General features: G+C 39.1%; 1 protein-coding gene across 1 annotated transcript in view; it reads left to right on the top strand.

Moving 5' to 3' along the window:
• Positions 1–22: 22 nt before the first annotated feature.
• rassf3 (Ras association domain family member 3) overlaps positions 23–14,249 on the top strand; it is a 47,218-nt gene continuing 32,991 nt past the window's right edge. The window contains exons 1-2 of the mRNA XM_055189671.2: positions 23–563; positions 12,219–12,352. Coding sequence (XP_055045646.1) covers positions 56–563; positions 12,219–12,352 — 642 coding nt within the window. The 5' untranslated portion in view covers positions 23–55. The remainder of the gene's footprint in view (positions 564–12,218; positions 12,353–14,249) is intronic.

The raw sequence follows: 14,249 nt of genomic DNA, 5'->3' as shown, positions 1-14,249 counted from the left end.
TACAAGCCAAAGAAATGTCTCAACAAAAATTACTAAGAATAGACCCAACATCTACATGCGTTCTGTTTTCTTTGGCGCACTGACGCTTGGTAGCCTAATAATTGACATGATGCATAACAGCAGGAAGTATTCGCCACCGCGTCACTGTGCCGTCGTGTCGCCGTTAGCGGTGCCTCAGCTCAACAGATTACCGACCTCGCGGATAGAGGAAAGCGATCTGATTGATAGATCGGACATGAATTCTCCAAAAGCCAAATCTAGAATGCGCATCGTGAAGGTGAAGGGAGTGAAGGGACCCGCGTCCCCACAGAGGCCACGCATCTCTCCAAACTCCCCGCCAAGCGATGAGCTACCGAAGGCGGTGGACAACGGAGCTGCCGGACCGCGGTCTAAAAAAAGGGGCTACAAACCTCCTGATGTGAGGACGATATTTGAACCCTCGGCTAAGGATCCACGAGTTAAAGAGGAGAAAGGGGAGGGACACACGTTTGGTCAGGACGCGGCGCATGCATGGTGCGATGTGTGTTGCGGGTATATCTTAGACGGTGGTCTTACGTGCACAGGTGAGAAAACGTTATATTAACCATTCACAAATTGTCCAAGTGAATTTGGAAATGCATAAAACATTCAAGTGTGCCAGAATTATAGAAATTCTATGAACTCTTATGCTGCTTATGCTGACATTTTAACAGGGAGTATATAACAGGGAGGTGTTCAATTTAACAACGTGAATAATATTAGAAGTATGTGGTAGTGTAGCCTTTACGTTGAAAGCTCTCAGAACTGAAAGATTTTAGGTGAAAGTTCTCATGGTCCATCACAACCTTGAACTTGATCCACATTACATTTTCTCCAAGGGGATTCTTCTTGTACTATGCTTACTGTAAATCACTGATACAATTTTGAGCTAGTTGAAATGGCATTATTTTGAACACACATTCAGTATGTGACAGATATGTGTGTTCACCTCAACACACACTCATCTGCAGGCATCTTGACAGACTGGTTTTAAAAAAAAATAGTTTGTTGGGTTGCACCTTATGTCATGATGAGTTTACAGTATATCCCTCACAGATGACCTCACAACTGCATTCCTTAAAATTAACAATGTGGTAAACAGACCTTCATTATAAAACTTCACTGAATTTACTCAAGATTCATACACACTGACCGTTTGCACATGAAATCGTCTCTGCTAATGGCAGAAAAAAAAAGGGTTTACTTTCTATTCCTGAATGAATGGCTGGCATTGTTAACAGTGTTCCTCTGAAACATATGCAAAGTATTATCTTTATCTGCAAGCACAGTTGTTGTTGAATTTGAATCATATACTGTGAAATCCAGGAATGGATTTTTTTGGCTATAACACCCTCTGACCATTTTTTTTTTCAATTTTTTCAATCTTTGTCCTCAATATGGCTCTCTGTATCATTTGCCCGAACTGCCGTTGTGCAAAAGTTGTCCATTTACAGCTTACAAATAACGTGGTAAGTAACTCAAATGGAACAACTGGACAAAGGTAACTTTCACTGAGTCTACCTGCTGCTGCTTTGCCTGAGTCATTAGGTCATTGAGAGAGAGAGAGAGAGAGAGAGAGAGAGAGAGAGAGAGAGAGAGAGAGAGAGAGAGAGAGAGAGAGACTTTACTATATATTTGTTATTGTACATATCAATACCCTGATATAATATAAAAATGTATACCCCGTCTTCTTTGACCTCCAGTGAGTTCATGTATGGTTGTTATTATCAGTTTGCTAATGGTTTAAAGGTACGGTACCTAATTTTGAAAAATGCTAACGGTAGGCGACTAGCAATGAAATCACGATCCCACCCTCCACGCACAGATCAGATGGTCACTTCTCATGTCTCATTAACCAGTGAGAAGTGAATAACATTACCAAAATAACCTACCCATTCCAAGATGTGTACAAATGACACGCAGACGCAGTGTGATTATCGTGCAATAGATACGCCAAATTCTGCTTTTGCGTGCATATGATACGCCACTTCCCATTCACTTATAAGGCAAATTGTTTCGTGTCATTTTATTTATTGGTTTCTCATTTGTTTTCTGTTTTTTAAACCATTTTCGCTTGGGTTTAGGGTTAGATTGTTAAATTTCAGATAAGCAGGTTATTTAATATCCAGGTTTCTCTATGTTTTTGTCTATATTTAAGACATGGGGCCCTATCTTGCACCTAGCGCAATTGACTTTGTCAGTGACGCATGTATCATTCGTATTTTGCACGGGCGCACAGCAGGTTTTTCCCTCCACAGACGCACTTTAGCAAACTAGGGAATGAACTTGCGCTCCCTGGGCGGTTCACATAAAAAAGGAGGCCTGTTCTGGCGCAAACCATCCCTGATGCCATTTTGCAGTTTCAAAAAACAATTGTCTAAAGTCAGTGGCGCGTTGCGCGTGGTTTATTATGCTATTTTAAGGGCGCATGCTTGACCATAATGTATAGCGTGCACAACGCGCACACGCTTTGCTTATCTAATCTACACAGATGCAACAGTTATTTGTGCAAATCATAAATTGTTACAATAAAAAATATTAACACATGAGAAAAGGGAAATCATTGTGGTGAGCATTGTGGTGATAGTTGTTAGGTATTGTGTGTCTGCGTTAAAAAATTATCATGCAAATAATGATTAAAATATTTTCATAAGTTTGTTGTGTGGCTGTATTATGTTTATTTTATGTAAATAATAATTAAAATGTTTTCATAAGAAACATTAATGTATATGAACTTGATTTGTAAGTGTACATTGGGGTTGGACCTTGCTTGCGTTTCCGATTTCAAAGCCCCCAAACCCTTTCAGCGGTGAGGGTGGACGCAGCGATGTCCTCTGCTGGCGTCAGGTCATGTGTAGAGGCAGATCCACCTCCTGTTACACGGCGTGCCCGATTTATGCTGGCAAGCTTGGGATTCCCCCGTCTCCTGACATCATTGTAGCGCTTGGCGCAATGATGGGGAAGCCAGCTGATGAGACAATTGTGGCTATTTCCTCTCCGACGCAGATTTGGGCGGGTTTCTCCTATCCCCCCATACAAAACAACTTCTCTGTCCTTGACTGCTCTTACAAGAACGTGGGTCTCCTCAGCTGTGACCTGCTCCTGGCGTGCTGGTAAATCCGTCATAATAATAGCAACCCGCCATGGAACTTGCGCCCTTGCGTTTCAAGGGAATGTTGGATAGCGTTCTGATTGGTTTATTTGACGTTACGCCCAAACCACACCTATGAATAATGAATCTACTTCAGACCAACCCCTTATTGATTTGCGCCCGGCGCAAGACTTATTTCTCCTGCCGGGAAAATACCAACAGCGCCCAAGATCCGCCCACAAAGTCACTTGCACTTTGCGCTTCGCACTTGCGTTTCAGATCGTTAAAATAGCGACAATGGTAAAAAAAACAGAAAACAAATGAGAAACCAATAAATAAAACAACACGAAACGATTCGCCATATAAGTGAATGGGAAGGACTGGCGTATCATATGCACGCAAAAGCGGAATTTGGCATATCTTTTGCACAATAGGCTAATCACACTGCGTGTCATTTGTACGCTTTTTGGTGAGAATAGGTTGAAATAACCAACATAAACAACTGGTTTACATCAGAATTAAAGCACACTTTAGGTTGTGTAGACGTAGTAACTATATTGTTACGCTAATTCGTTAACGAACACAAATTTCATAAGCAACACAATGTTTCATCAAAGTAGCAAACATATCGCGTACCTACCATACCAAAATAAACAGTGCAACGACCCTTTCAGACCCTTTGCCTCCTGCAGCCGTTTGCATCTCGTGGTAAAGCAGTAAAGTTACCGATATTAATTTGGGTTTTTGTTGTTGTTTTAAAAGATATCTTTCGTTTTGTGGCTCCTGTGTAGGTTGTCAATTCAGCAGAAAAGTTTGCCATTCTCCCTCTGTTTACAGACAGGAGGTGAGCGCTCGTGAACGCGCCGATGACGTATGGTGTCTGTGTGAACAGGCTGCGCGGTGGCATTCAAATTACGCTTACAGATGAGAGACAAAAAGGCAACGTCAGTTCGGACCGAGATCTATGATTGGTTGAACATTTTTTGGTCCTACGCTTTTCACAGATGACATACTTTTCTACAAATACATTTAAACAACACAGTGATTTCTATCAGGACGTGAGGAGACGTTTAACCAGCAGCATAGCTAAAAATGTTTCTGGATCAAATCAGATTTTAAATATTTTAATAAAACTTTTGCTTTCGACCAACGAGTTGCTTTCTAGTGTCATCTCTGTGATGATTCCCTTTACCTGATACCTTTTTGTGAAACTCACAGACAACCTATCCTGCAGGTCCACGTAATTTAGGGCTTTCACGGACTGTATTGTGTCCTGCTATTTGACACCCACCTGTTCGCCCCTCTAATGTCCATCTGTCTGTTTGTGTAGCTGTAGTAACAGTGTATCTAAAGAAGCCACACAGTCCTGTGACAGCAGAACGATGGTCACAATGGTTCTCACAGTGACACCCGGCCGAAGAACAACTGCACCCCTGACACACGCACACACATACTAGCGCAGGTCGACTGATGACAGAAGACTTGAGCAGTTAATACACTGAGACCATGATGAGGTTCAGGGATGAATGGCAGAGAATGACGCAGAGAAAAATGGAGTTGTGACTTAGACTTCGGTTGAAGTCATTTAAGACAATAACTGTAAAAGCAAGCTTAAACTAAATGCTGTGCTGGTGGAGAGGGCCATGAATCATGGGTCTGGGAAAGGGGTTTGCAAGAACTTTAAGAAGGCTTACAGGACTCCTATACCGCTTTCCAAAAATGATGCGGCGCTCTGGTCGGCTGGAGGTTAGTCTGCTGTGGAAGTCATCTGGTGAGCTCGGCTGATATCACTTTGACTTTGTGTAGTTTGTATAGTCCAGGCAAATCGAAGTTTAAAGTAATATTAACAGTGGGGCAGATGGGTCTACCTTGTTGTAAAAAATCCCCCTGTGTTTTTTTGCAGCTTTTATACATAAATTAGCATTTGAATTGAACTAGATTTTTGTGTTTGCTAAAGAAAATGTGAGTAGTGCTTGCTTGTACAAAGGCTGCTGCCATAGTAGTCACTAAGATGTTACTAAGATGTTTTGGGCAGCCATAAAGGTCAATTTCAGTCTTTATGATATGGCTCAGGTCAGTCCTTCAATGTACAGTATGGAGGTTTGATATAATGCAATTTTGCATTTAAAATATGTCTACTATCTGTCCAACCACAGTCCAGACGTCTAGGCTTGGACAAGACAACAAGACAACATTTGTGCTGTCACTGTCAGTGCATGAATAAAAAAATAAATAAAACCATCATGGTATATCATACATCTTGCAAGTTATTTTGGCACAAATGACATGTGACCGAACCAAATTCAAGGATATTTTGGCTAGAATTGGGTTACTCATTGCCAGACCATTTAGTTAACCTAAAGAATGAAATGACTATTGTTTGCTGGGTAATGATATCTTGCAGTCTCAGGAAAAAGGTTGTCATTGGGGCAATACCTTTTCAAAAAAGGTGCATTGATACGTTAGAGCAGTGCTTCTCAAATAGTGGGGCGGGACCCCCAGGGGGGGCTCGAAGCGACACCAGGGGGGGCGCGCGAGACCCTGGGGAAAAATACTTTTTCAGGAAGTGATTTTTTTGCACTGTCACTTAAAGACATTACACCCCAATCACGCTGATAAGCCGCTTGAGTTTTTATTATTATTTATTGATTATATTTAATTTAATTTTTCAGTATCAAATGGTCAAAAAATATTACACTTTAAACAAGGATTGATTTTTTTCAGGCAAATTGATGCATTTTAAGTTTTTTCTTTTACAGACTAAAAAACAATGTTAATAAAGTTATTCTTTGTTGTAAGTTGATTGATATTTCTTTTTTTGTGTTTTCTTTAATGTTAATAAGGATACAATGTTTTGCAGATGTCTCATTTTATAGATAAATTATACTAATTAGAGTCGCGGCGGAGAGTTGGGTGTGGCGCGAAATGTTTACGTCTTCCTAGGGGGGGCGTGACAGAAAATAATTGAGAAGCACTGCCTTAGAGGTAGAGGTTTTCTCGGGTCCAAAGAAATGTACCCGACCCTAAATGACCCGAATCACTTTATACCCGAACCCAACGTGCATAAAAAATTTTTTTAAAGAAAGACTTGACCCGAGACAAACCTGAGAAAATTAGACCCCTGTCCGACCCGAACTACTGGCAATTTTATTTTAACCTGACTGGACCCAAATGCAGCAGTCAGACAGAAAGAAACTCCGGTGGCCTCGCAACCAATTTGGCGAGCTGCTCCGTTTGTTTTACTTTGTTATCTGACGACGACACCAAGGTAACATTTAAAATTGACTGACATTCTGTCTCAATGAAAATTAACCTACTGCCATTTTTTATAAACTACCTTGATGCCACTATTATTGTACCCGACCCATGTCCGAAGCACATGTGAAACTTTAAGACCCGAACCCGATCGGGTCTCGGGTCAGACCTCGGGTTTTCGGATCTAAGTGGACCCGTGAAGACCTCTACTTAGAGGTACATATATAAAGTTAGGATACATATCTGTACTGTACCAGGCGCAGTAACATTATCACTCCTGTGAACTCCCCTCTCTCGCTCAAACTGATGATGATATTAAGGCGCGCCGAGGTCTAAGTACTGCAAACTAAGTGCTCTTCCGCTATACAATATAGTTCTCGTTTTTTATCCGCCACGTTTTATTTTGTGCCACCATACTTACTCATGTAACAGTCTTTAAATAGGGAAAACATGGAAGTGTTTGGTGGCTTCTAAATTCATCCCTGTTTGGATCCTAAGGAATGAATGGGGCTCGGCTAAATGCTAACACATTCACGACGCGTTGTACAAAGATTAAGTGCACGCATTAAAAAAGATAGGTTTGTATTAATTCGTCTAAGTTGAGGTAAGAACATAGTAAAATATTGAAAAACTGTGGTGTTTTCCTTTAAGTTTCTTGCTGTCTCAGTTGATGTAATGTTGATGCGCATTTTAATGTGGAGAAACGGTGTGCTCGGTAAAATAGTGCCGACGGCTATAGACTTCAGGTCGGGCAAACACAGAACAGAGCACTAAAAACATCCGCTCACAGTATTGCGGTAAATGACAGAGCCGAGTGTAAACAGTGGAGGGCTGTTTGACACTAACGTGGGAAGAGAATCGCAATCACTTGTCAAATAGTTTATCAATTTGACATCCATTCAGTAGACTGGCTGAGGGACCAAAGTCATAAAATTCATTGCTAAAGAATGGACTGACAGGCAGGTGTGGATGTGACCTCAGAGGGGTCAGGCAGGGTCCCGTCTGCTGGGTGTTATTTCAGCAGGTCGCTTTAATCCCAGTCCAGATTCGTAATGGAGCCGGGTTGGAATGTAGACCGGAGAATGTGACCCTTGATCTGAATAGCCCTTGAGAAATGCAAATCAGAGAAGATTGTGACGATTGTGTCATCTCTATTCTTGGCATGTTCATCACGGGTACGGACATCAAACAATAGCTATCTAACCCATCGGCTGAACAAAGACAGGCCGGGTTACTTCTTTAGTCGTCATATGCACAATTATCTTAAGCAGACTCTTTCAGTCTGACACGAATAAGACATTTATCTGACAAGTTGATCGAAAAATGTAACCTGTGATATTAGAAAACAAAGATAAATGTGGTTTTGGTAGTTTTATGGGCTTTGTTTTAGCACCAAGCAAAGTGCACATCTTTTCAACTTCAGCATGTACTGCTTTACAATGTGGTGCTCCTGACTAAACTCATTGTGAAGGTTAAAGCTCCCGTTCTTTATGTGTTTTTGAAGCTAAGATTGTGTTTACAGTGTCCAATATAACATGTGTTCATGTTTCACGTGTAAAAAAAAACACAGTATTTTTCACACAATTTACTTATCTGTATGCCACTGTTTTCATTGTCCTAAAAACAGGCTGATGTCTCCTTGTTCAATGAAGTCCCTCCTTAAGGAATACGTATCGAGTTCTGATTGTGTAGTTTGTTTAGTATGTTGTGATTTGATAGCAGTATAGCTTGCCATTAGCTTAGCTGGCGACTAACGTATTCCTGTGGGCGGAGTTTAGTCAAAAAAACTGTTCTACTGATGTCATTAAAGCAGGAAGTAGAGGGCTGTAGTCCAAACCGGGGTGCGTTCCACTCCAGTTTTAGACACGCACTCGCGAACTTCCCTAAACACTTCCCCTCGGGGGAATCCCTGTCGCCATTTTGAAGTGCGTTCCACTTTGTCAAGTGGACGAGGGAAGTTTATATGGACAGTTTTTGACAGAGGGAGCGAGTCTACTTCATAATGTACACTTCAGGCAGCTCCATATCCCACAATGCAACACGATTGTGACGTCACTTCAGCAACTCGCGCTTTGCACATGGAGGGGCGGTCTCCACTTTCCATGTGGTCAAGGGCTTAGGGCGATCCATTTGAACCCACTTCAAGTGTTCTAGCAGTAGTTGACACTCGTACAACGTAAGCAATGACGTACATCCGAGTGAACGAGACTGAGGGAAGTTAGCGAGGGAAGGTCATAAAAAAACGAACTGGAACGCAGGGTTGGTGTCATGAGCAATTCGGTCCCCCCTGGCAATTCGGTCTCCCCTAGGACCCCGATTGATACCTAGAACTAATGCCTGTTCAAAAATTTGTTATTGCGATATCTCGTCTGCGTTAGCGGACTAGCAAGCTAATTATGTTCTACAAATTAGAAGCATACAAATTTTTTAAAATAAAAGTTAACAAAAAATTATATAATAAACTAATATTCATGTTGCAGACACGTCAGTACTTTTAATTGTGCTTATAATCAGTGCTTATAAATTATAATTTTAATGTGTGATTCAGCTATGTAGTAATCGTGTTTTGTATAAGTAATTTATTAACTTTACACAGTACAAAAGTGGAAAGGGTACAGTATAATAATCTAAATAATAAAATGACACAAGCAATGTGTAGATCTCCCACCTATAGCCTTATTTATATACTACTATATGAAACATATAATTTAAAAGACATCAATTGTAATTTTAACAACGTTCTAACTACATAAATCATAACGCGATTTTGTAAGGCTCTAAGAAAACTACCCATGAGGAGTTTTTCAGCCAATGGAATCACGCGGGGGTCCTGGGGGGGACCAAATTGCTCACGACACCGGCCGTTCGCTGTAGACTTTGAAAGGGGAATTCTGTTTAGGGCTGTCACAATAATTAAATAATCATAATTGCGAATGCTTGACCTCATCGCTATGATTTCAGATCACTGCAATCATTGCACATCTCTTAAAAAAACACAAGGGGAGCTGCAGTGCCTCTATAAACGAGATAGTATCAAATTACTTTTAAATATGTGTTATGTGTATTAATATTTACTGCCAGGTAAACCTCGCAAAATATTTAATTTAAATAATCACAACGTGTGAAAGCTTTATCATTTTAAAGGTATTATTTGTGCTATTATAGCAACATTACACACTAACTAGGGTTTAAAAAATGGGATCAGAAAGAATGTGACCTTTAAAGAAGTAATGTACATTTAATGAACAAAATGATGCCTCTACCTGGCTAGCACAAACACACCTGTTAAAAAAGGCATGAGAGAGTAAAGGCTACCTGGTTCATGCTTTGCAACCGCTCTTTATTGTTGCAAAAAGCTTAATTTTTCTCTCATTACAAATTATCGCGCCTCTTTTCTTTCATCACACTTCAATACGGATAAGAGAGTACATGCTTTTGCATACTGTAATAGACAGTGTGTTAATAATATACCATATCATTACTTAATACAACAGACTATTTTGTAATGTACTGTTATTTTTGATGTATGATTGGTGATGTATTTTTTCTGTTAAATGAACCTTTAATGTGTTTGTCTTTGAGGACTAGTTTGACAAGTTAGTTATTTTAGTGGAATCTTTCTGTTATACAGTATGAGCTTTCTGCTGTTGGTAATGTGTTTGAATGGGAAAATTTAGGAAGTAGAATGACTAAGTTGACTGTAAGCACGTAAACTTTTAGGGGTGGCTTCCCGGACAGGGATTAGACTAGTCTTAGACTGAAATAAATGTAAGAGCTGTCCAAACTCAAAACATCTTGCACAGACATATCTTTAAATACATCAGTGCCCTTTGTTTTGCCTCAAAATGCACACAAGTAATATTTTTAGTAAGGCATGTTTGTTAAAACTAGATATATTTCATAATTAAACTAAGGCCTAGTCGTGGTTTAAGCTAATCCCTGTCCGGGAAACCACCCTTTAGAGATAGATTCCTAAATATTGCAGCATCATGCTAATGCCTGGAAGGGGACGGCGTTTGTGTATGAGTGTGTTTGTTTGCGTGAGAGAGGTTTTTTTGTGTTTTTCTCAGGCAGGTTCACTCGGCCAATAACAATGTCCCTTATTACGGGAAGTGCGATTAAGGAAGAAACAGACCTGCACTTCCCCGCAGCCCTAGAGACCAGAGTGTGTGCATACAGGACATTAGTCCAGTTCCTACACTGACACACATTTCTGTACAAAAAACAGCACTTTACGCACCATCACACAAATATAAATAAAACGTTTTTTACACCTTCTCTACCCACTAAACACTGGATGTCAGATAGACGTGCAGATCATGTCTATATTGGGTCCGTCGGTCCATGACTAATTCTGGACATTTATTTGACGTCCAAACTAGGTCCAATATTTGGACGTCCAACCATGACCCTACTTGGACATGATATTTACGGTCAACATTTGACCTTGAACTGGGTAATTTTTTTTGGACGTCATTTGGACGTCTATGACAGGTCTATATGTATATATTACATGATTATGTGTTTATTTACAAATATCAAAATGTTTATATCAACATGATTAATACATATGAATAGCCTATATTATATATACAGTATTTTTTCTGTTTTCCTGAATTACATACAAATTCATCTAAATTTACAATTTAAAAAATCTGTAATTAGTTTGTTATATTAAAAGTATATGACCATACTAACAATTTAACATGAAAAAATACACATTTATAAATTTATTGTAAAAAGTGTATCGGGTCACTTAACCCTTGTGTTTGTTTTTTATGTCTTAATTTGGCCACAACTTTCTCTGTGTTTCAGCAAATGGTCTTTATATTGTAAGGACAATGTGAAGGATAGTTCGAAAATGAATGTTGAATGTTAGATTATACAGCTGTCACACATCTGTATTTGAGTTTAATGTTACACCAGGACTCTTATTTTGATATGAATGCTTGATTTGTATTTTGTGTTTCTTTTGGTTTCTGTGTTCACTTTTCCTGTTTAGCAGTTCATTGTCAGTGCTTGTTGAGAGCTAACCAGATGTTCCCTGGTGCTTTGCTTTTGGATACCCCCTTATCCTCCACATTAAAGTCTGCTGTTTTATAGATCAAGCTAAAACTTATCTACCATACCGCTCAGTAATGTCTACTATATTCAGAATTTTGTTTTTAAGTTATATGATTTTCAGATCAGATTTTTATTTAAATCCATTTCATATTAAACATGCAATAACACTCACCTCAGATACGACACATGCAAATATTTGACAACTGCAGGTCCCAACTTTGCAAAGCCACTAAACCTATAAAATTTAAGAGGAGTTAAAAAACATGAAACAACATATAAATTCACTATTCAAATGTCACTTAAACAGGACATTTCACAAGACTTTTTAAGATCAAATAAATATTTGGTGTCCCCAGAGAACGTATGTGTTTTATTTCAAAATACCCCACAGATAATTTATTATAGCATGTTAAAATTGCCACTTTTTAGGTGTGAGCAAAAATGTGCCATTTTTGGGTGTATCCTTTTAAATTCAAATGAGCTGATTTCTGCACTAAATGGCAGTGCTGTGGTTGGATAGTGCAGATTAAGGGGTGGTATTATCCCCTTCTGACATCACAAGGGGAGCCAAATTTCAATTACCTATTTTCACATGCTTAAAGAATGGTTTACCAAAACTAAGTTACTGGGTTGATCTTTTTCACATTTTCTAGTTTGATAGAAGCACTGGGGACCCAATTATAGCACTTAAACATGGAAAAAGTCACATTTTTATGACATGTCCCCTTTAAGCTCTGATTAATTTTTAGACCTGCGGTGGTATAACATTGCTTTCTTGTTTCCTCTACAGACTGTAAGTACACATGTCATGCTCGCTGCCATGACAAGGTGACGCTAGACTGTCATCCGAACGGATCCCTAAATGGCTCCTCGTTCAGTCCTGTGATTCAGGACCACCTTAACAACAACCAGTCATCACACAGCGTAAGTACAATATAAGATGTTATGCATGTTTGATTATATACTGTATGTGCACCTATCTGTGACCCTGTCTGTGAAAACTAAGTCCAAAAGTTTTTTGATTTCACCTATTTCATTATGATTTCCATCTTTGATATGACCTTACTCAGTCAATTTTAAAGGACAAGTTTGGTATTTTACACTTAAAGCCCTGTTTTCAGTTTGTGTATGATGAAACCGAACGGTTTTGACAGAAATTTCGACATATGCAGCTGCCCCGAGAATTTTCGGGTGTTTGTTGTTTCACCTCCCACCTCTACAATGGGTGTATAGGTGCACTGGAACAATCCTTTCTAAAATGCATTAAAATTTCATTTACAAAGACGTGAAACTCACCGATTGTCAGGGGTGTTCACTGATATGCTCACACAAAAATCGCTGCAAAAGATGCTTTTCAGTCAAAACGGTTCTATTTCATCATAAACAATCTGAAAGTGGCTTTAAGTGTAAAATACCAAACTTGTCCTTTAAAGGGGCAATAAGTAGGATTTAGCCCCATCTAGTGGCGAAATTGTATTTTGCATTCAAACGAATAGTGCTCTCTAGCGCCTCACTTTTCCAAATGCGTGTTGCAACTTTGGTAGCTGTTATGTAATCACCACTGAGCTCCTTGTCCGTTGCAGCTGGTTCACGTGTTCTGAATGAAAACGCGTTGTGGAAACGTGTTGGTAGGCTAGTGCTTTTTGTCCTTCTCTGCTATTATAGTTTATCAAATGGCAGAACGACATGGAAGCTTCCTTGGATTCACCCGTTCAATGTAAGTAAAGAGGAGAAATTCTAAGCTTACAAAGAAAAGTCAGATCACTGGCAGAGGTCATTTGACACCAATGAGGAGATATTCATGAATAAAGACATTGATTTTGATTAATGAAACACTTAAAACCCTACGTACTGGCCCTTTAAAGATATCAAGGTTATATTATCACAGAATTCTCTGTACATAACGTAGGATGATTCTTTATAGAAAAATCACTTTAGCTGGGTTTTCATAGACAAGATCCAAAATCATTTTAAGTATTAGTATAATCTCTCATATTTTTTAAACGTTAAAGCGGACAGTACACAATACTTTTTTAAAGATGTAAAAAAAATATTTGGTGTCTCCAGAGTATGTATGTATGTAAAGTTTTAGCTCAAAATACCATATAGATAATTATTATAACATGTTAAAATTGCCACATTGTAGGTGTGAGCAAAAATGTGCCGTTTTGGGTGTGTCCCTTTAAATGCAAATGAATTAATCTCTGCACTAAATGGCAGTGTCATGATTGGATAGTGCAGATTAATGGGCGGTATTATCCCCTTCTGACATCACAGGGGGAGCCAAATTTCAATGAGCTATTTTTTCACATGCTTGCAGAGAATGGTTTACCAAATCTAAGTTACTGAATTGATCTTTTTCACATTTTCTGGGTTGATAGAAGCACTGGGGACCCAATTATAGCACTTAAACATGGAAAAAGTCACATTTTCCTGATATGTCCCCTTTAACAAGCACATTAATCTCATGTGTCTGCTTGTGATGGCTAGTTGTGACCACAAGAGGGGGACACCGTCCAGATAAACAAGCTCCCAGTATCACTGATAATGCAACTCGGTCATTGTAACAGTATATTTATATTGCAGATGCTATAGTAAGATTAATGTCATCATCAAAAAAGCTTTTTGTCCCTCAGTCTGAGCTTGGCATGGGTCATGTGTTAAAACTTTGACCTAAGGGTGTTCAAAATGTGTGCATCAGCCCACTCATAGTAATTATTGTTTTGACTTAGTTGTAAAACTGCAACTGTGTCATTTAGTATTTAAATACGATAAAATATATTATTACAGTAAGTGTCACAGAAGTGTAAACACAAATCTG

This window comes from Misgurnus anguillicaudatus, chromosome 1 (assembly GCF_027580225.2).
Source record: "Misgurnus anguillicaudatus chromosome 1, ASM2758022v2, whole genome shotgun sequence".
Lineage (NCBI taxonomy): Eukaryota > Metazoa > Chordata > Actinopteri > Cypriniformes > Cobitidae > Misgurnus > Misgurnus anguillicaudatus.
Note: the sequence above shows the minus strand (reverse complement) of the source record. Positions and strands in the feature narration are given on the sequence as shown.